This window comes from Raphanus sativus, chromosome 4 (genome assembly GCF_000801105.2).
Source record: "Raphanus sativus cultivar WK10039 chromosome 4, ASM80110v3, whole genome shotgun sequence".
NCBI classification, from domain to species: domain Eukaryota; kingdom Viridiplantae; phylum Streptophyta; class Magnoliopsida; order Brassicales; family Brassicaceae; genus Raphanus; species Raphanus sativus.
Genome location: NC_079514.1, coordinates 10595212 through 10619298, shown reverse-complemented (window position 1 = coordinate 10619298; position 24087 = coordinate 10595212). Strand labels below are relative to the sequence as shown.

The following is a 24087-nucleotide window of genomic DNA, read 5'->3' as shown; positions in this document are numbered from 1 at the left end:
AACTTTCACTAGTTGATAAATATGATGGCTGAAGAGTAAAAGAATCAAGCACCAAATAGTATGGGTACGTGGTGATGGCGTTTTGAAACGCCATGAATAATGAAAGTAGTTGGACAAGTGCAATAAGTATGTTACCATTATAGGCTCAGCCTATACGCGTAAATAAAACTGAAGTAAATGTAGATGTAGCTCCAACAAATGCAGCAATAAAGATGGTCCAGAGTGCAGTGGGTTTGGAAAGATGTTAAGTAATCCCAATGGTACGACTGTTTTGGAAAAGTGTTAAGCATTTTGACTTCGAAACTTACCACACTCAAATTTACCACCTTATGTGGCTAAGTGACATAGAAATCTAATTCACATTATAAGTCGAGTTTGACCCCCAAATGATTAGTCGATTAAGGCTTGATTCATAATACTCGGATTTAAGTATTGGCATTTTTACCTCAACCCAAAGTATCTACCTAAAACCGAACCGAAAAAATTGAAATTGCATCCGAACCACTATTAAAAAATATCCGAACGAAACTTATGAGCTTAATACTTTGGAGTATGAGTATAATCCAAACTGAAATCCAAACTAAGATCTAAAGTTATCCGAAATTAGTTAAAAATGTTAATAATTAAAAATTAATTTGGATATTTATAAGTTTTAGTTTGGTTCATATTCTTGTGGGATCTGTTAGGGTTTGACTACCTATCTAAATCGTATACAAATATAAAAATTAAAATATAACTTAAAATCTTGAAAATCCAAAATAAATGACAAATAAATTTTATAACATATGATTAAATACCTAATTTAAACATAAAATTAGTTCCGTTTGAATATTTAGGTGAAAAACAGCAAGTATTTCGAGTATCTCCTAATTTTAACAAAAAATAACATAAGTCATGAACTTTAAAACATATTTTAGTTTAAACAAAATATTATTATTTTGAATAATAAATATTAAATCAACATATATTTACATATAAATTTAAGTATTAAAATAGTTAATATTTTGGTTAGGTTGGTTAAGGTTGACGTTTTTACAGGTTACTAGATTAATTTCCGCACTATGCTGCGGGATGAATTTTATTAAAATCATTATTATATTTATCATCATTTGAAGGGTTGACAAATGATGATTTTAACTCTTGTATTACAACATATCAATGCAATCCATATCCTTCCTGAATAGTAACCCTCGAAAATGTAAGTTTAATTGAGATTATAACTATAGAAGCTTGAATTTCTTAACCCTTTGTCCCTACCAAAAAAACGAAACTTAATGCATGACGTGCCTTTGTACCTCCTAGAAGAACATAATACTTAGCTAGTATATGCTCGCAGTTTTCTCTTTTAGTATTGGCCACAAAATTTTACCATCCAATTGTATTAGCCCAAGCAACTATATGCACCATTGGTGTGATGATATCATTGTTTGCGAATCTCTATTTTATCGTTAAGCAGATTGAACAATCCAGCCTCATCACTTTCCGGATTTCACCTTTTGTGATTCCATATAAAATTCAATCAGAAAGCAAGATAACCAAATCAGAATTGAACCGATGAAAAAAGAGTAAGCTTGTAAGATTTCTCAAAAAGATAAATTTATTAAACTCAAAGTTCAAGAATAAAGATGAGAAGCATAACCATTGACACCAATATCAAAAACAAATTAAGTTACAAAAAATAATATAAAAAACAAAGTTTCTTCTTATTGTAAACATAACATGACTTAACTTCCCAACTGGTTCCACAGAAGCAATTGATTGGATTGAGCCTACGTTTCACCCTCATTCGATGTATCAATCTTTTTAAACAGACAACGTTACCATAAGAAAACAAAGCAGCAATCATATTCAAAATTTTAAAAACATCGTTAGAAAAAAATTATCTTATTATATTTGTTGGTTCGAAAGCATCTAAAAACTAAATCTTTGCCATATAAATCACAAATTAATGCGAAGAGAGGAAGAATGACAGTCGATTTCTTGAGTTCAACTAATGTGAAAGATAGGAAGAGATCACATTTCTGTAGATGATTTTGCCAGCGATTAATATCAATAGAACTTAGGTGTTATTAAAATGTTGTGATTGGAAGTTGAAGCTTTTTCATCTATTGACATGTCAGTTCCAAAATGATTTTAAAATCTGATGTACCATCTTCTATAAAGATTCACTTGTGTTATTGTTGTGTTGATTCTATCAAATATACGAACTAAATCTCAAAAAAAAATTTCAAAATTAGATACATAATTTCAAACATAAATCATGAATAAATATAAAAATACATAAAATCATGTTTATATTGTAATTTTAATATTAACCAAATATTAATTTCGCGTTTTGAAAGTGCGGATGACAGATCCAAAATCTAGTTTAACCATTAAAAATAACTCATTTTCTTGTAGTGCTCAAATCAATTTGGACTACAAAAAATGGAATTTTTATGGAATTTTGGACCAACTTAATCCAATTGATATAAATCCATTTATTGTTATCATGTGTGTAGATAAAATTACATTTAAGAAACGAAAGGGTCATATTTTTTATACGAAAACACCAGTTAAGTTTGAAAACGATATCGCACGCAGCTGGAGTTTGCTGGAAGTCGATGGAGAGGAAAAAGGGTTTTCTTTCTTAAAGTATCATGCACGTCGTTTAAATGCCAATGAATAGGTGAGCAACTTGCTTCTCTTTTATTCAGCGAACGCATTACATCAGTTGTCTTCTTTTTAGTTAAATGAGATAATCAAATCGTACAAATAAATACATGTGCATACATGTTTACCTTTACCTACCATATATCAATAAATTTTTGTTTTGATATGTTTTATTAATTGTTTTGGACCAATATACAGTATTTTAGCGCTGTATACATATAAAATTATATAATATCATTAATTTTAATTTTATTTAAATTAACAAGTCTATATATATACTTTCGGACAACTACCATTTTTTCTTATATAGTATTATTCTTTTAATTAACAGTTTCCTATAAAAATGCCATTATCTCATTTATCTTTCTCTCAATTTCTCCACATCCATAAAACTGAATATCTTAAGAGTTGGAGCCTTGATAAAAAGAAAAGAAAGTTACAAGTTTCTTTATCAATACTAAATAAACTTCAACCTTCCCACTGACAAAAAGGGAAACTTTTTTATTGGCTTTACCGTGTTGCTCAAGATATACATGTGAGGTTTGGTCCTTTTTAGCTCATTAAATAAAAGCTAAATTGTTCATGCTTTTATTGGCAGGCCAAAAACAAAAGTAGATAGGGAAACAGAACCCTCGAGACCGATCTCTTAATACTATAAATACGCATCATCATATCAAGTAACAAACATAAAAACGTAGTTACAAAGTGACTGTTATACACAACAAACATACAAGATCGAAACCACCAAAAGATCAATCATACTCAATGGCCCCCATTCAACGCACTTTCTCGGACATCTCACACCAATTATCCACAGACAACACTCTAACAAAAGAACCAAATCCAACCGCAACCACGACAACTTTATTGTCCTTGGCAGCTATATCCGAAGTGGAAGATGCAAAGTGCGAGTGTTGTGGCATGTCTGAAGAGTGCACACCAGAGTATATAAACCGTGTGCGTTCAAAATTCTCAGGGAAGCTGATTTGCGGGCTGTGCGCAGAAGCGGTTGAGCAAGAGATGGAGAAGATGAACAATAGTGAGTTAGTTGTGGAGAAGCGGCGTGAGGAGGCAGTCAAGGCACACATGAGCGCATGTGCCCGGTTCAACAGGCTAGGCCGGAGTTATCCGGCTTTGTTTCAAGCAGAGGCCGTTAAGGAAATTCTCAAAAAGAGGTCTAAAACGATGGTTAGGCCTACCAAGTCTGAAAAAGGTGGTCTCGCTAGAAGCTCTAGCTGCATGCCTGCTTTGGCTAAGGAGCTAAAAGATCGTGCTGTGGTTAATTAGTATACTAATATACGCATGTTAGTTATGTATGTTTTTCGATAAAGCCGTTTACGTATATGTTACTATGTTCATATAAAGATACAAAGTTACATGTAGAGAGGGAGAAGGATGTTAACGTAGTTATACGTACGTAGTGAAGAAATGGAAGTACTCCGTGTAATGTATATTATTGTTTCCCCTCGTGTGATGTATAATTAATTTTTTTTTGGCGGCAAACGGCTATTGTGTGATGTATAATTAATTAAAACTTTTGTTTCTCACTTTTATATATTTTCGGATCAATTATGTACAGAAAGGATATTTTGTAAAGAACTATATACTACCGGTAAGAACCCTAAGTAACATAATTCCCTTATAATTAATTAGGTGGGAATCTCAAATATTTGAGAACTGCACCCAAAAATAGATGATAACATAAATCCTAAACAACATGAATTCCACTCTAAAATTCAGCAAACATAGACACCATTGATTGGGCTAAAAATGAACTACGGATCTTTAAGCAGTCCATTCCACTAGAATCGAAGTAAATGATATAAAGATCAAACTAAACCATGTTTTAAAGTTGACCTACAACCACCTCAATTGGCACAGAGCAAAAACAAACAAACTGAAAGCAAATCCAGCAAATCCGACTGCAGGTTGCTGTTAAATTAAGGCTCACGGTTCACTAGAGCTAGCAGATGCTTTGGGCTTCTCGTTTACTTTCAAAGAAGCATGAGCCATGAGAAGATTCGATTTAGGCCCAGCTAATTTTGAATGGAGTTGCACCACTGGTTTTTCGCTTTTGACACGTGAGGGGCACTCCTATGCACTACTACTTCTTTGGCCACGCTCACGCACTTCTTACTTCTCAGGATCCGTTGTCATAATTACCATATATATGAAGATAACATAAACTAAGTATAATAAATGAATGATGTAATATTCAAAAGCAAGAGTCTGGTTCAAGCGATGATGATATAAGAAACCTAATAAACCTTATCCGATCCGTTGTTTGGAAGGACGCTCGCGTACGGGCTGGCGTATATAAGACTAAAAGCTGGGTCCCATGGAACTAGGGTCTTCTCTAGACACGTGTCTGAAGTAAGTAGACACTCATGTGAAGCTACGGAAACTTAAGTGAATGCTTCTCTCAAAACTCTAACACTTTGATTGCAAGCATATGTAGAGGTCGTTCGTGAATTGTGACTTTGGTGAGGCGCAAACTATTCTAAACGATAAAAATAAGAACTTAAAATCAATTCAAAAAGAAAAATTTTGAACCCTATTAAAATTTGTTCAATGCAAGAATCAGTTCAAAAAAAAAGAAAAAGAACTTAAAATTTGAATCCTATTAACATATCTAAGCTATGTGTTATACATGAACACCTTACACATACATATACATTTATAATTAAGATATAATATATAGATCTAGTATACCCAAATATTTTCACGCATAGAGCTGTACTGTTTTATTAAATATACGCACATATAAATTCCAAACGTTTATTTAGAAAATAATATATTATTTCTTACTTCGTTAAACTAAAAACATTCTCATCTTCCTCTTATTTTTTGTTGTTGTACGTAATCGAGTTTCATTAACTTTGATATGCACTTTTGAGGACTTATAAACGGTCTTGTAGATCGACTAGTCTAAGTATATATATAAGGAGCTCCATTGACAATACCAACCCATTATAAACTTAACCATTTAATTTTATTTCTCTTATATTACATTTCTTCCATATAAAAACCTCTTATAATAGACCATTGTGCTCATTGTATAGCATGCTTCTCGTTTTAAGTACTTTACGTATGGGACTTGTTTACATATCTATGGGTTTTGGTCAATTAATTAGATGGACTTATTATAGCCAAAGTGATTTATTTACAATAATACCATGGTAATTCTCTCTTTTTGAAGTGGTTAGAATGTCTGATTTTCAGGAAACAGACTTGGATTCTAGTTAGGCTAATTCTAGTTCTGACTACCACATTTGTAATAGTAGGTGTTAGGTTAATACTGCAGAACTTAAAACTAGGGGATGAGAACAAGAGGGTTTAAGACCAGGCAACACTCTTTCTGATTGCCTGAGCTGGAAATTGTCGTGCCTAAAAGTGGGGTAGGATAAAGGAATAAAGAGAATTAACATGTGATTAAGAAGAACGTGTAAGATAACAATAGCTAGCTAAAGATTTTTTAACTCTTAAAAGTATTCTTATACAAGTCCCGAGAAACATTGTTCAATGGGGTTAGATAATCGAATCGACTTATAGAATGTTTTGATTTCACAAATCTTTTATTTTAACTTAACCAATACAAGTTAACTTAAAAACAACGGAGATATACGTGATTACAGATAAACAAAGGGTTTAAATCCCATTTGAGATAGCGTAAAGGCTAAAACTATATACGAAGCAAATATATGATTCAAGTTCCGATTTCACTTGTGACTAGCATAAAAAGTCACATAATCTGCGCACACACAAAACGGCTTAAATAATGTCATGACTTTGTTTCTAAATTCTAAAAAGAAATTAACTCAGAGCAAATGATTTATACACGTTTAGCAAGGCAATCCACCACTAGACCACGACAAAATCTGACTACCAAACTTATTAATGACTTAAGGGAAATTTATATATAATACAAATAGTTGATTATTGCATATATACCATGATGAGATTATTCAATGTATACCGCATTTCTTTTAATTATATTTGCATTTAGCATTGGTGGAATGATCTGTTAGTTTATATGATTACTAATTGAGAAAATGTTTGTATCGCTGAGTATGATAACTGATTAACTGTAAGTTTGGGGAGAGTTTTTTTGCTGGAAGATGCTATAATCCTCGAATGTACATGATTTGATAACTGTACCGTATATAGACTTACCAAAAGCGGTAACTCAGTCCGGTTTTGAATAGATTTACATACAATGTGGACAAAACTGGACCGGTTTCAACTTTCCCCTAATGGTGTTGTCGCTTAACGAGTATTGATAATCAACGGCGTGATCATCATCCAGCACATGCACGTGAGGGGTACCTTTTGTAATTTGGAAGCAACGTTATGACCCTTCTATTAAAGTTGTCCCCACCACTAATACCACAATTGCACATGTTTGATTCATTAATCTTTGAATTATCTCTTGAATATCTTATGCATTAACTATCTTCCATAAATCTCAAATAAAAGCAATATTCTAGTTTGATAAGTTTTGTTTTGTTTTAGAAGTATTACGTGCAAAAGTTTACCAGTACAATTGTACAAATATCACATTTGTAAATGTAAAATCAAAATATCCATACAAACAATATTTTCGCCAATTAATAGATAGTAGTGTTGTGTTGATTAAGGTAAAAATAAGATATGTCCTATGGAAAACGTGGCTAATCATATGTTTGTACAAGTATGTAAACAAAATAAAATATGGTAAAAACCAGCTGGGAAATTGTATCAATTATAATCAAAATCTATTAAAGAAAAAAACTAAAATAAGAGGATTAATTGATTAGTGTAAATTTGCCAATAAAATCTCCTTTGTCCTCGTCAAACCTTCCGATTTACATGTATGATGATTTATCTCTTGTCCCCTTCAAACGCTATAAAAATATAATAAAATTAACAAAAATAAAAATAATTTTTTTATCTTTCTACAGAAACCATAACTTTCGCTAACTTTACTCCTTTTTAAACTCACATTTCCCCTCACTCCACTCTCTCCTCTCCTCTCTCAACAAGAGCTCCGGCGAGAGTTCACCGTAACAATCCCACCGGAGAAACCAACCTTTTTCATTTCATGGAAGAAGAAGAAGCTCATGAATTCTTACACACAGCGGATCATTTCGCCGTAGATGACCTCTTGGTGGATTTCTCTAACGATGACGACGAGGAAAATGATATCACTGTTGATTCCGACGGCACCAACACAGCCACCGCCGTAACCGACAGCTCTAACTCCTCCTCGTTATCCCCCGCATGTCTCCCTAATTTCCAAGGTGATGTTCAAGACGGTACCAGCTTCTCCGGCGAACTTTGCGTACCGGTAATGTTAAAAATCAACTTCAGTAAATATGGAATTAACCAAAAAAATATATATTTTTGTTTGGTAAATATTGGATTTTAGGGAAGAAAATAAATGATAGTCCGTATGTAATTGTGATTAGATAAATAGTACTATGTAATTGTGATATTAAATTTCATATATTTTAAGGAAAGTTTTGTTGGTTAGTCGATTTTAATTGATTTGAATTATGTGTTTATTTCGTTCGGACAGAGTGATGAGCTGGCTGAGCTGGAGTGGCTGTCTAACTTCGTGGATGACTCGTTCTCGACCGACGATGTACAGAAGCTACAGCTAATATCCGGTTACAAAGCCCGACCCGACCCGAAACCCGAACCGGAAAACCCGAATAGCAGCAGTCCGATTTTCACCACTGACGTCTCAGTGCCGGCCAAAGCCAGGAGCAAACGCTCACGCGCCGCAGCATGTAACTGGGCCTCACGTGGGCTTCTCATGGAAGCCGTTTACGACAACCCCTTCACCGGAGAAACCATTCTCTCCCGCCACCACCTCTCTCCTCCGACCTCGCCGACGTCCATGACCCATCCCGTGAAAAAGCAAGCCCTCGACGGAGGGTTCCGGCGAAAGAAAGATTCTTTGCTGGACTCCGGCGCGGAGGAGCGGCGGTGTCTCCACTGCGCCACCGACAAGACGCCGCAGTGGCGGACCGGCCCAATGGGCCCGAAGACGCTGTGCAACGCTTGCGGCGTGAGGTACAAGTCGGGGCGTCTGGTGCCGGAGTACCGGCCGGCGGCGAGTCCGACGTTCGTGTTGGCTAAACATTCGAATTCTCACCGGAAGGTTATGGAGCTGAGGCGGCAGAAGGAGATGACGAAGGCCCACCATGAGTTCATACATCACCATCAGGGTACGGAGACTGCCATGATTTTCGACGTCTCGTCGGACGGTGATGATTACTTGATCCACCACCACGTTGGCCCAGATTTCGGACAGCTTATCTGATCGATCCCTTGTCCTTTTTTTTGTTTACTTCCAATAATTAGGGATATCTTATTAGATCAAAGTTTTGCTAATCTTGATTATGATGATGACAATTCACTCTCTCTTTCTTGCGTTATTTTGGGAATTTGTTAGAAGCTTTTCTTGTTTTTTCCATGACATATGAAATGAAATTTAATATAGTTTTGTTTGGTTAAATCTACTTCTTATGCCGTCTAGTTTTGCCACTACAATATGGGATAGTGGGATACTGTAAGAAACTATTTTTATACCTTACTAATCACTATTATAACGCTAATCATAGAGATTATAAAGGAAAAAAGATTTATATCAAACTAGACTATCATAAATACATATATATACAACAAGGTAGAGGTGAAAATTCATAATGATGAAATATTGGTGGGAGAGTGTCCAAGTGTTGGTAATATGTCACCTCACGGATCAAGGTCCCTCACTCTTTTGTAGTATAGTCATTTCAAAGTTTCTGCCTCGCAAGTATTGTGATTAGTCTTTAAAAAGTTAACAATCTTTTAAGAAAAATAATAGTACCAATGAATTAAAGAGACAACGGTATTTTGTAAGCTACTTTGTTAGCCTCTTCTGTCTGATGACTTAGTAGTACTACCAAGGTTTGTTTCATGCCGTTCTTGTAATACATGGATGGTTTACAACTACTAGATAATTGATAAATAAAACATCTAGAGATAAAATATCTGACTGTTTTTATCTGCTCTCACGATCCAATGCAACACTAATCTATAGTTCTGCTGTTCCTTTTGGTTTATAATAATTTTGTTTATCAAGTTTACTGATTATAAGTTAAGAAATTCTTTAATTTTTTTGTTAATAAAAAATTGTATACTTAAATTATTATTCTTACAATATAACTAAAATTGGAGACATGCATAAATTCTATTCGGTTTTGCAAATAGAAATTTGGCAAGTGTCGATATTTATTTTATATTATTGTAAACACTGCAGAACTATGGATTATTTGGAAAGTGTCGATATTTATTTTATATTATTGTAAACACTGCCAAACGCTAACGTGAATCATTTCTTATAACCAGTGTTGTTTGGACTAATGTATACGGAATCATGATAATTAAGAAAAAAATATCAGTGGAGGCTTAGTTTGCGGTGGTCACATGCCTCATGCACATAGAGAGAGTCATTTTCATGAACGCCCTTGTATCTTACGCACATGTATCCGACAACTTCAGTTTCAAAAAAAAAAAAAAATGTATCCGACAACAACAAAAGTACATTTACTTGTGAAGCTATATAAGTTCATACAATTCATATCAAAAGTTTAGTTTTTTTTCCAAAAAAGAAAAATTGAAAAAAAAAAACTCTACAGCAGGATGAAAATCACATTAACTGTATAAGTTTAATTATATCTTCTACCAGAGAAACTCTCAAAGTGGAATCAATTGTACAGTTAATAAGGATTTCATTGACATTTTATATTATTTTATCTAACATCTTTTTAAAACCACTCATTCGAAACAAATTTAACGCACATTACTTATTTTATAGTATTGTTATAAGATTAAAACTTACACCTTGAATTTGCTTTTACTGTATTATAATGAACTGTTGTGTCTTGATGAAAAAGTTGCCATAGTCGTCCCTGCAAAGTGTTATTGACTTATTGTCAAACTTAATCGCGGTTATCACTGCTAAAAAAATCATTGTTTCAAGTTTCAACAAAGGAAAAATCAATCAATAAATCAAAAATTGGAAAGGAAACATAGTAAAAAGTGGAAAACATAAATTGAAAAAAGTGGAAAACATGCAAATCTTATTTATTCGTCAGGCTAAAGCTTGAGGCTCCACCCCATCTCTCCAAACCACGACCTTCGTGAATTACTATAGTGATCTAAAACTCAGTATTTTAAAATCTCCCTATCAGTATCAGTTTCTTCAAAATCACCATACCAGTATCAATCTTTTTCCAATGTGATTTAAAACTCCACTGCCACAATCCACTTTATGCTTTGTAAGAAGTTGTAAGACAACTGTTATCAATCGTTGCGATCAAAAATCTTGTCGTGATGAACTTAATAATCCAGGGAATGAATAGCAAAAGTTTTGAATTGGTGTAGAGAAAAGAAGAAAGAGGATACGAAAATGGTTCTAAACAAAACTGAAATCTATATTATTAAAATAGAAGTACACTTTGAAAATACCCCTAAGTTTTTGTAGTTATTTACATTTGAATGCCACTGAAGTAATAAATTAATTTTCTTTAATTATAGTTGTCTTTTCTGATTTATAAATGCATTTTCCTTAATTATAGTTGTCTTTATTGAACCTATATTTAAGTATGCTTGTCTTTTCCTATATTTAAGTATACTTGTCTTTATTGAACCTATATTTAAGTATGCTTATCTTTTTCTAATTTAAATAATAGATTTAACCATTTAATGTATTTTCTTAATTTAAATAATAGATTTTCTTAATCAAATATTTACGAAAATAGATTTCCCAATATACTTTGTTTTAACATGTTAAATATTTTAATAATTTATTGGTATTAATAAAATAAAAATCACACATCATAATCAATTTATATAATATATAATAAATATAAAATAATTTATTCATATATTATTAGTATAATGGTTACATAATATAAATATAATAAGTTATAAATGTTGGATTTGTTTATATGATACACGGTGATATAATAGATGATCAAAATCACAAAATATAATTATTCAACGTAATAAATAAAATTGTTATGTTTTATAATGTTTAATTAATAATTATGTAATACATTTTAATATATATATTATACCATTAGTACAAATAAAAATTTAAAATGAAAGCAAATATTTATACGGTCACGGGTCAAACTCTAGAAATAAACAACAACATCGCTAAATTATTTTTCTTTAACAAATTTATTTTGATAGAAATATTGTTCCAAATATGGTTTATATATTTTATGTATTTATAAATTTATTTTATTGGGATGCTAAGATTTTGAAATTGGAAAAAAATATAACCCACCTCTATATTATTTTTATTAAGAAATTTAAATTATGTATCAAAATATTTTATTAAGCTTTTAATTTTAAGTTTTATTATAACTGAAAAAATTAATTTTCAATCGGAATTTATGTGCAAATATTACAAATTCATCATTTAATATAAACACAAAATTTAAAAATAGAAAATAAATACCCGCCCGGTCGGGCGGGTCAAGGTCTAGTTTTTTTTTTATAACGACTGCTTTATTGATTTAACTTGAAATTACAAAGTCACGGTGAAGGTCATTAACAATAGACCTTGGAATCAAATAATGAAACCAATACAAGTTATTAAACGGAATGTTCTGTTTTGCTAAAGTGTCAGCAATTTTATTTTCTTCTCTTCTTGTCCAAGTAAACTCAAGCTCATCAAATCTCTGTTTCCACCATAGCCCCTCTCTGATCCAATTGTAAGATTGAAAATTTATTAGAGAAAAAAAAGAATGTGTTGCGATGAAGCGGGTTTAAAATATTTAGAAAAAAAAAACAGTTTATAATTGTGGTAACTGCTTTGAACGTAGATGAGATTTATTTTAAAAAAATTGTATGTAGTTGCTTAAAATTAGGGATAGAAAGACTTTTCTTTTAATCAAATGTTTTTTATTTTATTTAACATTTTACACTCAAACTTTGATTTATTAAGTGACTTGTGCTTTAGTATATAAAAGATTTTGTATATGTTAGCAAAATCTTAATAGATATTAAAATAATTTTGTTATAAATATTAATCAATAAGAAAATAATTAAATATTGAACAGATAATTATAGAATAATTAATAAATTTATAATTAATCAAAAAATGTTTCAAGATTACGTTAAAAATAACAAACACGTGAGAGCTCAATCCTAGGAGTTGTTACAACAGAAGATTCCAAAAGAATAGCATGAAAGAGATCTTTCATTTTGTGTGTAAATGAAATAGTGTATCATCTTCTACTATAAATAATAGCAACACTCCCTCTCTTTTCTAACACATCTAAGAAACAATAACTAATAGTAGAATAATATCGGGAACGAACGTATGTGTCGTGTGTGTTGAGGAAAACAAAAAGTGTAGATGTCACGAAGAAAAACAGGAGTTGGATTTGGACCTTGAAGCGTCTCAGAATAGTTCCTTTCTTCACTCGGTAATCAACATGGTTGGTATGCTCATTGGTACGTCCGTAGTATAACACCATTTGGTATGAACGAATATTTAACTATAGATATTGAGAGTTACGAGAGTGTAGTAGCAAGTATTTCTCTAATACGTAGTCCACATTTATGTTTTAAACATATAAACACCGTATTGAAATATGTAAATATAATTTTTTTTAATAGAATTTTTTTTCTCTCAAAATAGATACCATTACAAAGTTGTTTTACATACCGGAATTCAATTTTGGCTAAACATACATAATAAATATGATATCAAGACTAGAGAAACTTTTGTGAAGAGGAAGAGAGAAGGCTGTAGAAATTCCTCAGATGTGATCATATACTGGAATCAATTACCTTTTTTTATTAGCTAAAGAGAGGTAGTTTAATTTTTCACACTAAAAAAGAGTTTCCACAATATATATACGCCAACAGCTCTCACGTAATCTTTCCGGTGACATAGGACTCAGCCAACTGTCAATGCCATACGCCATGGAAAGTGGCAGATGGATCTCAATTTTTTCCTTATAATCCTCGGAGTTCTCACCACTTACACTTCCCACATCCTTGGAAACTGTCTCCGCCGCAACACCAAGTCCAAATCCTACTCCGACATCAGCTACTCTGCCTTTGGCCACCATAGCCGCCTCCTCGCCTCACTCTTTATCTACCTAGCAATCTTCATGGCTTTAGTCTCTTATACCATCTCCCTCCATGACAACATCGCCGCAGCTTTTCCAGTCACCTTCACAAACCGCCACAACGGTTCTTTCCGGGCGGCAAAGAACCATTGTGGAAGTTTGTGAAGGTGACTGGAAAAGCTGCGACGATGTTGTCGTGGAGAGAGATGGTATGAGAGACTAAAGCCATGAAGATTGCTAGGTATATGAAGAGTGAGGCGAGGAGGCGGCTATGGTGGCCAAAGGCGGAGTAGCCAATGTAGGAGTAGGATTTGAACTTGGTGTTGCGGCGGAGACAGTTTCCAAGGATGTGGGAAGTGTAAGTGGTGAGAACTCCGAGGATTATAAGGAAAAAATTGAGATCCATCCGCCACTTTCCACGACGTATGGCATTGACAGTTGGCTGAGTCCTATGTCACCGGAAAGATTACGTCAGAGCTGTTGGCGTATATATATTGTGGAAACTCTTTTTTAGTGTGAAAATTAAACTATCTCTCTTTTGCTAACAAAAAATGTAATTGATTCCGGTATATGATCACATCTGAGGAATTTCTACAGCCTTCTCTCTACCGCTTCACAAAAGTTTCTCTAGTCTTGATATCATATTTATTATGTATGTTTAGCCAAAATTGAATTTCGGTATGTAAAACAACTTTGTAATGTTATCTATTTTGAGAGAAAAAAAATAACTATTAAAAAAAATTATATTTACATTTTTCAATACTGTATTTATATGTTTAAAACATAAATGTGGACTACGTATTAGAGAAATACTTGCTACTACACTCTCGTAACTCTCAATATCTATAGTTAAATATTTGTTCATACCAAATGGTGTTATACTACGGACGTACCAATGAGCATACCAACCATGTTGATTACCGAGTGAAAAAAAATGAACTATTCTGAGACGCTTCAAGGTCCAAATCCAACTCCTGTTTTTCTTGGTGACATCTAACACTCTTTGTTTTCCTCAACACACACGACACAGACCTTCATTCCCGACATTATTCTACTATTAGTTATTGTTTCTTAGATGTGTTAGAAAAGAGAGGGAGTGTTGCTATTATTTATAGTAGAAGATGATACACTATTTCATTTACACACAAAATGAAAGATCTCTTTCACGCTATTCTTGTGTTGTAACAACTCTTAGGATTGAGCTCTCACGTGTTTGTTATTTTTAACGTAATCTTGAAATATTTTTTGATTAATTATAAATTTATTAATTATTCTATAATTATCTGTTCAATATTTAATTATTTTCTAATTGATTAATATTTATAACAAAAATATTTTAATATCTATTAAGATTTTGCTAACATAAACAAAATCTCTTATATATTAAAGCACAAGTCACTTAACAAATCAAAATTTGATATGTGTAAATTGTTAAATAAAATAAAAAGACATTTGATTAAAAGAAAAGTTTTTCTATCCCGAATTTTAAGCAACTACGTACAATTTTTTTTTAAATAAATCTCATCTACGTTCAAAGCAGTTACCACAATTATAAACTATTTTTTTTTCTTCTAAATATTTTAAACCTGCTTCATCGCAACACATTATTTTTTTCTCTAATAAATTTTCAGTTTTCTTTATAACCATTTTCCTATCCTCTTTCTTCTTTTCTCCACACCTATTCAAAACTTTTGCTATTCATTTCATGGATTAGTAAGTTCATCATGACAAGATTTTTGATCGCAACGATTGGTAACAGTTGTCTTACAACTTCTTACAAAGCATAAAGTGGATTGTGGCAGTGGAGTTTTAAATCACATTGGAAAAAGATTGATACTGGTATGGTGATTTTGAAGAAACTGATACTGATAGGGAGATTTTAAAATACTGAATTTTAGATCACTATAGTAATTCACGAAGGTCGTGGTTTGGAGATATGGGGTGGAGCCTCAAGCTTTAGCCTGGCGAATAAATAAGGTTTGCATGTTTTCCACTTTTTTTTCAATTTATGTTTTCCACTTTTTACTACGTTTCTTTCCCAATTTTTGATTTATTGATTAATCTTTCCTTTGTTGAAACTTGAAACAATGATTTTTTTAGCAGTGATAACCGCGATTGAGTTTGACGATAAGTCAATAACACTTTGCAAGGACGACTATGGCAACTCTTTCATCAAGACACAACAGTTCATTCAAATACAATAAAAGTAAATTCAAGGTGTAAGTCTTAATCTTATAACAATACTATAAAATAAGTAATGTGCGTTAAATTTGTTTCGAATGAGTGGTTTTTAATAAGATGTTAGATAAAATAATATAAAACTAGACTTTGATCCGTGCGACTGTATGGGTATTACTTTTGCTTTTAGTTTTTTTAAAAAAAAATATTTATTATTTATTTATACTAAATGATCTATTTGTAATATTTGACCGTTTTACATTTATTAAGTTAGGAATGAAAATTTTGGTACATATTCGGATTCGGTTCAAATATATTCACGTTTCGGTGATACTTTTAAAAAATGTGGTATTTTGATACGAATGACCTCCATTGATTTTTGTTAAGGTATATCTTTAAGATAGATGAAGTGAAATTAATTTTGTAACATAAAACTTCAATCACATAGAGCTATTTGTAAGAATCTTCTATTTAATGTTTAGTATTCCGTAAGTTTGGTAGTTAAGATTTTATTCTGGTCAAAATTTGACTAATTTATTATGTACTTAAATATAGAAAGTTTGGGATATTTAAGCTACTATATTTTAGGTAGTTAATATTCGTTTATACTCCCTCCGTTTCATATTAAGGGGGGTTATTGGGAGAAGAATTTGTATAGAATTTGTGAATTTTAAGAGTTGATTGATTTTAAAAGTTATGTGGATTGTGAAAATGTATATACATTGACTTATAGAATTTGATCATGATTTTCTTAGATTTGTCTAGCTTTTCATTAACTTGGATTACCAAAAGAGGTTTCATTAAAGAAACACACTTGTTATATATAAAGAATAATAAAAGATAATTTTTTTTAAAAAAATATTTCAAATTATAGTTTTCAAATTCAAACATTTTTATAAAATTTTGTTTTTTAATTTTCTTTTTGAAAATTGAAAATGATTTTCCAAACTATTATAAACTTTTTATTTAAAGTTTTTATATATAAATTTAATTATATATTGAAAATGATAAAATTATAAATATAAATTATGTTTTCAAAAGTGTAATGGTATACAAAATGTAATGAATTATAGATTTGGACATAATTTGGTAAAAGTTGCACATGGATTTTGAAAATCACATGGATACATATGATATTTTAAAAGTTGAGTCTCATGAATAAAAATGAATAGAATTCATGTCCCAATAACAATAGATTTAGTTAGAATTAGAGAATCTATAATAACAAAACTTTTTGAATAGCAATGGATTTGAATGGATTTTGAAAATTCTTAAACCAATAACAATGGATTCTATTAAGATTTATGAAATACAAGAACCAATAACAAAGGAATCTCAAAATTTCCAAAATTCATGAAAATTCATCTCCCAATAACCCCCCTAAGTGTCGTTGTAGAAATTTTTTTTCGTTGCAAAATAAGTGTCGTTTTAGCATTTCAATGCAAAATTTATTAATTTTATTCTGCATTTTATTTTTCTATTGGTTGAGATGTATGGGTAATGATGTTTTGTATGGAAAATATGCAAAATTTAATGATTTCTTAATCCGTGTGCACAACTCTAAAACGACACTTATTAAGAAACAGAGGGAGTAGATTAGAAAAGACCATTAAAGATATTTTTTTAATTTTAAATAAGAATTGATTTGGTTTGTTGAGAAAGCTTAGGTTTGATTTGAAGTTTGTTATCGATTTTGTTAAGTTTATTCGAAGTTTATACATAAAAAGTATATATGTAGATTTTTACATTAATGACATGCAATGATTTTTGGAGAGGTACATCTTCATGGCCTAAATATCCATACGAACAGATCAATGTGATTCAATGAGGGATGAAGTGAAGGTTTTGATTTAATATAGAAGTGAAATTAAAGTGAAGTGAGGCATGACCCAAACCAAGGCAAAACAACATACGATACCTTTTGGGATTTTATTGCATTAACAGTGTGCTTGGCAATATTATTTCAATTGGTCGACGTTGTAAAAATCTATTTTAGGACAGTATTAATCCATCCGAAAAAACAAAAAGACAAACATTATATTAGTTAGTTTAATTAATTTTTCAATGGCATGTCACTGTAAATAAGTGATAAAACTTGGGGAAAATCTATATTTGTACTTCTCTTTTAATAATAGTCTTGATATCATATTTATTATGTATGTTTAGCCAAAATTGAATTCCGGTATGTAAAACAACTTTGCAATGATATCTATTTTGAGAGAAAAAAATAACTATTAAAAAAAATTATATTTACATATTTCAATACTGTGTTTATATGTTTAAAACATAAATGTGGACTACGTATTAGAGAAATACTTGCTACTACATTCTCGTAATTCTTAATATCTATAGTTAAATATTTGTTCATACCAAATGGTGTTATACTACAGACGTACCAATGAGCATACCAACCATGTTGATTACCGAGTGAAAAAAAGGAAGTATTCTGAGACGCTTCAAAGTCCAAATCCAACTCCTGTTTTTCTTGGTGACATCTAACACTCTTTGTTTTCCTCAACACACACGACACAGATCTTCATTCCCGACATTATTATACTATTAGTTATTATTTCTTAGATGTGTTAGAAAAGAGAGGGAGTGTTGCTATTATTTATAGTAGAAGAGGATACACTATTTCATCTACACACAAAATGAAAGATCTCTTTCACGCTATTCTTGTGTTGTAACAACTCTTAGGATTGAGCTCTCACGTGTTTGTTATTTTTGAAGTAATCATGAAACATTTTTTGATTAATTATAAATTTATTAATTATTCTATAATTAATAGTGTGCTTGGCAATATTATTTCAATTGGTCGATGTTGTAAAAATTTATTTTAGGACAGTATTAATCCATCCGAAAAAAACAAAAAAACAAACATTAAATTAGTTAGTTTAATTAATTTCTTAATGGCATGTCACTGTAAATAAGTGATAAAACTAAGAGGAAATCTATATTTATACTTCTCTTTTAATAATGTCAATGAAATCTTTATTAACTGTACAATTGATTCACCAAATCTAAATTTGTATTAAGATACCTAAAAATAAAATTTATCCAATGCTAGTCTCAATACTAAAAAGATGCAACTTTTTTCCCACATAAGCTGCTGATAAGATTTGGAATTAGTAACGACTGTTTCGGTGTTTCCTAAACCAATCAAGAATGGCACGATTTCATTAACCTTTGTTTGATTGTTTCAACAGCTCGACGTAAGTTCTGTCTCTGAACTCGCAGAGCTACACTTTCTAGTTGAAACTATCCGGTCTATAAATGACATGAACTCCATTATCAGCTAGCTACTATGCCTCTCTCTGTTGAAGAACAGAGGAAACTGCTTCAGTAACTGCCAAATTCTGAGAAACTTTAAGATCACAACAATAGGGCTCGTATAAAACTCAATTCCATAAACCAAGCAAGAAATTTATTTTAAAAGGGCTTTCGTATTATTTGTTTGGGCTTATACAATGTAGAATAAAACATATATGGGCTTTAATCTCAAACCTACATAGAACTCGGTTTTTGGGCTTTTGTACACACCAATCAAGAATTCCTATCAAACTTTACTTCAACGAACATTTTGGGTTATTTTTACCTTTTTTCTCTCCCCCTTCCAGTTTTTATTTTCGAAATTAAAACGCATTATTATAAATTAAAACGCCTTAGTTCGACAACAATAATGATTGATGGAGCATTATAAATTGTGCAATGTTCCCATAGAGGCATGAGTTTGTATAACACCTTTGATCATCCATGTACGCCTTTTTAACAAGACTAGGCTAGTGGACGATAACTATATTTAAAATTTTAAACAGCAGTCAGTCGTGGCATATTCCTTCAATTATCAGTTTTGTTGTATCATACAGAGTTGGTGTTACAACAACCGTCTGAAGTATCAATTCGTTAACTATGCTTTTTTTGTGGGAGGAAGGGGGGGGGGATATCTCATATCCAAAGTTCCATTTATTTTCATTTTAATCAAAAGTGAATTTGTAAAATTTATTGCGTTTTCGATACAATCAATTCACTATTTCCGTATCTCGAAAACAAAATAGTTGAATGTAAAGTAAATATTAACTGCTGCCGTAACATGCACACTGCAAAGGTCATTAGAAAAATGTCAACGATCTCAATGAATGCGTATAATAGTACAAAGATATTAAGGATACCTTTGTCCAATAAATATATTCCCAACATTAGCTGTTTATTATTAGTACGAAGACCATATAACGGTTCGTTCGGTTTGGTCTGCTTAAATTAAAATTTGATCAGATCTTTCCTCATATTTTGATTGAATAGTTAATGGTTTGATTTTTCTCATTCAATCCATAACGTAATTTTGGTATAGTGTGCAACGTATCACTTGAAATCTCTACAAGATTGTAAAGAAGATGAGAGATGTGAACTTTTTTCTTATTGGGTGGTTCGGTTTAGTTACAGGTTTGAGATAATTGAGAGAACCAAACCGAGTCAAAAACAACATTAATAGGATTCGGTGTATGACTAGTCGACTGTTACCAGTTTCGATATTAATTAGGGTAACGGAATTGAACCATGTATACTCACTCTCTTTAATCTCGTTTTGGATGTATCTTTGGTGGATTGCTAAGAAACTCATGAACCTGACCCGGACAAAAGTTAGAAACAAAAGGAAGAAGAAACCAAGAGAGAAGCAAAGTGTGGCGGCTCAAACTCAAACTCCACCTACCAAATTCCGAAAATACCCTCTCTTTCTCTAATAATGAGGTTCTTGATTCCGTTTTGAGTTTCTCGTAAAGAGCCAACCAGCTTTTAGTTACGCAGACACGTAAGGAAAAAAGATCTGACAGATTATAAAACTTTTCTTTCTTTCTTTAATCTCTTTGCGTCTTCGTTTAAAGGGTTTACTGTTTGTTTGTTCAGAGCAGAGTATTTCGATAAGAAGCCGATCCGTTTTCAATCATCTGAACTACACTTTGATCTTTTGTTTGACTTCCCAATCGACTTGTAAGCTTTCCAGATTCTCCCTCTCTCTCTCTCTCTCTTATATAATATCTCTCTGTTCATTTTACAGAGTGTTGAATAATTTTGATAACTCAATATGTGATCATCTTTTACGACTTTTGACATATTGCATGCAATGATGTTTTCTTTAAGAGAGAAGATGAAAAGTCAAAACAAATGATTCAGATGATAGTTCTTGAGTAATGATCACACATATTTCATAGGATTTTTCTAAGTAATTTTAATCTGAACAGGATCATAATTGTGTTGAGGCGTTGACTATATTAGGTTCGTTTCATATATGATTTTCTTGAATCTTGATCATACAGATTGACACTTCCCCACTGTTGATCAGGGTTATAACATCAGGGCTCTGAAGATGAGGCCTGAGTTTCCAGGGCTATGGAAGGTAGTAGAAAGCAGACGTCTTCTATGGCTAGTGGGACTCACATTTGCTCTCATCGTCACTTTTCAATACATCGAGCTTCCAAACACTATCTCCTCCCTCTTCTCTTCCACCAAGTTTCCCTCTTCAAGAAACTCGACTTCACTCACAAGAGACAGCCAGCATCAGAGTCATAGTAGTAACTTGTCTCCAGCTATGCCACCGAGCTTTCCCCAAAAGAACGCTACTCTGGTGGATGATTCTGGTGGAGGAGATGGTGATGAGGAAGTTGAGGTTGATAAGATCTTTGACACCAGTGGAAACGCAACCGCTCCCGCAAACGCAACCTCACATGTGGCTAGTGCAGAGCCCCCTGCCGCATTACCTCTAGTAAAGGTCGAAGCAACCGCTCCCACCGTTTCGCCTTCTCATGTAAAAGAAAACGCAACCGCACCTGTGGCTAGTGCTAATCCTCCTGCCGCATTACCTCTAGTAAAGGTCAACGCAACCGCTCCCACCGTTTCTCCTTCTGAGGTAAAGGAAAACGCAACCGCACCTGCAGCTAGTGCAGAGCCCCCTGCTGCTTTGCCTGCTTTAAACCGGTCTCCGGTTAAGGAAAACGCAACAACTAGCCAAGTAGAGGAGGACAAGAAGTCAACTAAAACAGATGCTGGTAGTGTTTCTCCTGTGGTGAGATTTGTTCCTGACGTCAAAGAGAACTCAAAAATGCCTGATTCAGGAGTGATGTCAATATCAGAGATGAGCAAGCAGCTGCGTCGCAACCGTATCTCTCATAACCGTCTAGCAAAGGTTCATCATAATCTTTATTTTTTAAACACATTCTTACATAACAAGTAACAAATAGCATGACTTGTTTCTTTCATCTTTTGCAGAAACCAAAATGGGTTACTAAGCCTGACTTGGAGCTTCTACAAGCAAAGCACGAGATCGAGAATGCTCCTATAGATGAGAAAGACCCTCTCCTCTACGCTCCTCTTTACCGCAACGTCTCCATCTTCAAACGGTGAGAGTCTTTCTTTCTTCGCTGCATGCATCAAAAGCTCATATTCTGATCATAGTGTGGGGTATATTGAGTTCCTTCCTTAGGAGCTATGAGCTGATGGAGAAGATGTTGAAGGTTTATGTTTACAAAGAAGGAGACAAACCTATCATGCACAGTCCTATACTCAGAGGGATATACGCATCGGAAGGCTGGTTCATGAAACTCATCGAATCAAACAACAACAAGTTTGTCACAAAGGACGCTTCTAAAGCTCATCTTTTCTACTTACCCTTTAGTTCTCGGATGCTGGAGGTGACTCTATACGTACAGGACTCTCACAGTCACCGTAACCTCATTCAGTATCTTAAAGACTACATAGACTTCATCTCGGTTAAGTACCCTTTTTGGAATAGAACCTCCGGTGCTGATCACTTCCTTGCAGCTTGCCATGACTGGGTAATATATATATAAGAATATTTGTCACGTTTTCTATATAATAATAATAATTTTCTAATTAGTTATGCTGACATTTTCAGGCGCCTTCGGAGACACGCAAGCACTTCGCAAAGAGCATAAGGGCGTTATGCAACTCTGACGTTAAAGAAGGTTTTGTCTTTGGTAAGGACACGTCATTACCAGAGACGTTCGTTAGAGATCCCAAGAAACCGTTAAGCAACATCGGTGGCAAATCTGCATCCCAGAGGCCAACGCTAGCATTCTTCGCTGGCAAGCCTGACCACGGCTACCTAAGACCGATCCTACTCTCTTACTGGGGTAACGACAAAGACCCTGACCTAAAAATATTCGGGAAGCTTCCGAGGACCAAAGGGAACAAGAACTACCTTCAGTTCATGAAGACTAGCAAGTACTGCATCTGCGCCAAAGGGTTCGAAGTGAATAGTCCTAGAGTGGTGGAGGCTATATTCTACGACTGTGTTCCGGTGATTATATCCGATAACTTCGTGCCGCCGTTTTTCGAGGTTTTGAACTGGGAGTCGTTCGCGCTTTTTGTGGCGGAGAGAGATATACCTAACTTGAAGAAGATTCTGATGTCGGTGTCGGAGCGTAGGTACAGGCAGATGCAGATGAGGGTTAAGAGGGTGCAGAAGCATTTCCTGTGGCATGTTAAGCCTGAGAAGTATGATATGTTTCATATGATTCTTCATTCGGTTTGGTTTAACCGGGTTTTTCAGATTTCTGTTTAGTTAGTTCTGTGATCCCAAACGATTCATTTCATTGTACATTTTTTTACAGATAAAAAAAATCCAATTTGCAAAAACCATACCACAAAAATGAAAATTTTGGTCTTGTTCTGCAAACTATGTATAGTGCATTGTTTTGCATTTCCTCTGTTTTAAATTATATCTCGTTTAAAATTGTTTCACATGAGTCAAATGATTAATTATATACTTTGTTTGAGTATAAAAATATGTAGCTTTTATCATTGTTATTAATCTAATTAAAAGTAAAAAAAAAGATAAATCAAGAAAAATTGTATTAGAATTGTAAAATAACATTGAAATAAAATTATTTAGTTTATAACGATAGTTAATTTGAAATGAAAAGAGTATTATACACATGTTGTGAATATGGGTTTGGCTGGTTGGGTTGATTGGGCCGGTATTAATAATAATGATACAGTATGTGGTTTATAGGGATGGCAATCAAGGACCTGGACCGCGGGCCTGGCCCGTAAAGGCTTGCTGCGGGGCGGAATTGAGCCTCCATTTGATAGGCCCGCAAAATTGCGGGCCTCGCGGGAC

General features: G+C 33.0%; 3 protein-coding genes across 5 annotated transcripts; all 3 read left to right on the top strand.

Annotated features, from left to right (window-relative positions):
• Positions 1 to 3330: 3330 nt before the first annotated feature.
• Positions 3331 to 4201, top strand: LOC108852111 (uncharacterized). The gene has a single exon (XM_018625607.2). The coding sequence runs from the start codon at positions 3418 to 3420 to the stop codon at positions 3937 to 3939; it is 522 nt and encodes a 173-aa protein (XP_018481109.1). The 5' UTR covers positions 3331 to 3417; the 3' UTR covers positions 3940 to 4201.
• A 3431-nt stretch (positions 4202 to 7632) lies between these two features.
• Positions 7633 to 9154, top strand: LOC108849601 (GATA transcription factor 12). Its single transcript, XM_018623171.2, has 2 exons — positions 7633 to 7978; positions 8210 to 9154. Exons 1-2 carry the CDS (start codon positions 7733 to 7735, stop codon positions 8957 to 8959), a joined length of 996 nt encoding a protein of 331 aa, XP_018478673.2. The 5' UTR covers positions 7633 to 7732; the 3' UTR covers positions 8960 to 9154.
• Positions 9155 to 20623: 11469 nt separating this feature from the next.
• Positions 20624 to 23702, top strand: LOC108831057 (probable glycosyltransferase At3g07620). 3 transcript variants are annotated; one of them, XM_018604628.2, is made up of 6 exons: positions 20624 to 20760; positions 20856 to 20939; positions 21292 to 22131; positions 22215 to 22345; positions 22429 to 22780; positions 22861 to 23702. In XM_018604628.2, the coding sequence occupies exons 3-6, from the start codon at positions 21316 to 21318 to the stop codon at positions 23527 to 23529; spliced, it is 1968 nt and encodes a 655-aa protein (XP_018460130.1). In that variant the 5' UTR covers positions 20624 to 20760; positions 20856 to 20939; positions 21292 to 21315; the 3' UTR covers positions 23530 to 23702. The 3 variants fall into 3 exon arrangements, with proteins under 3 accessions (XP_018460130.1, XP_018460128.1, XP_018460129.1); XM_018604626.2 differs by having other exon boundaries at positions 20708 to 20939; XM_018604627.2 differs by having other exon boundaries at positions 20708 to 20939; positions 21266 to 22131.
• Positions 23703 to 24087: the final 385 nt, after the last annotated feature.

Bases quoted from the DNA above. Each gene is read 5' to 3' on its own strand.
- LOC108849601 (XM_018623171.2), top strand. From the start codon at position 7,733: ATGGAAGAAGAAGAAGCTCATGAATTCTTACACACAGCGGATCATTTC. The intron at 7,979-8,209 runs GTAATGTTAAAA...TCGTTCGGACAG, and splicing joins CCGGCGAACTTTGCGTACCG to AGTGATGAGCTGGCTGAGCT.
- LOC108852111 (XM_018625607.2), top strand. From the start codon at position 3,418: ATGGCCCCCATTCAACGCACTTTCTCGGACATCTCACACCAATTATCC.
- LOC108831057 (XM_018604628.2), top strand. From the start codon at position 21,316: ATGAGGCCTGAGTTTCCAGGGCTATGGAAGGTAGTAGAAAGCAGACGT. The intron at 22,346-22,428 runs GTGAGAGTCTTT...TTCCTTCCTTAG, and splicing joins AACGTCTCCATCTTCAAACG to GAGCTATGAGCTGATGGAGA. The intron at 22,781-22,860 runs GTAATATATATA...TGACATTTTCAG, and splicing joins TTGCAGCTTGCCATGACTGG to GCGCCTTCGGAGACACGCAA.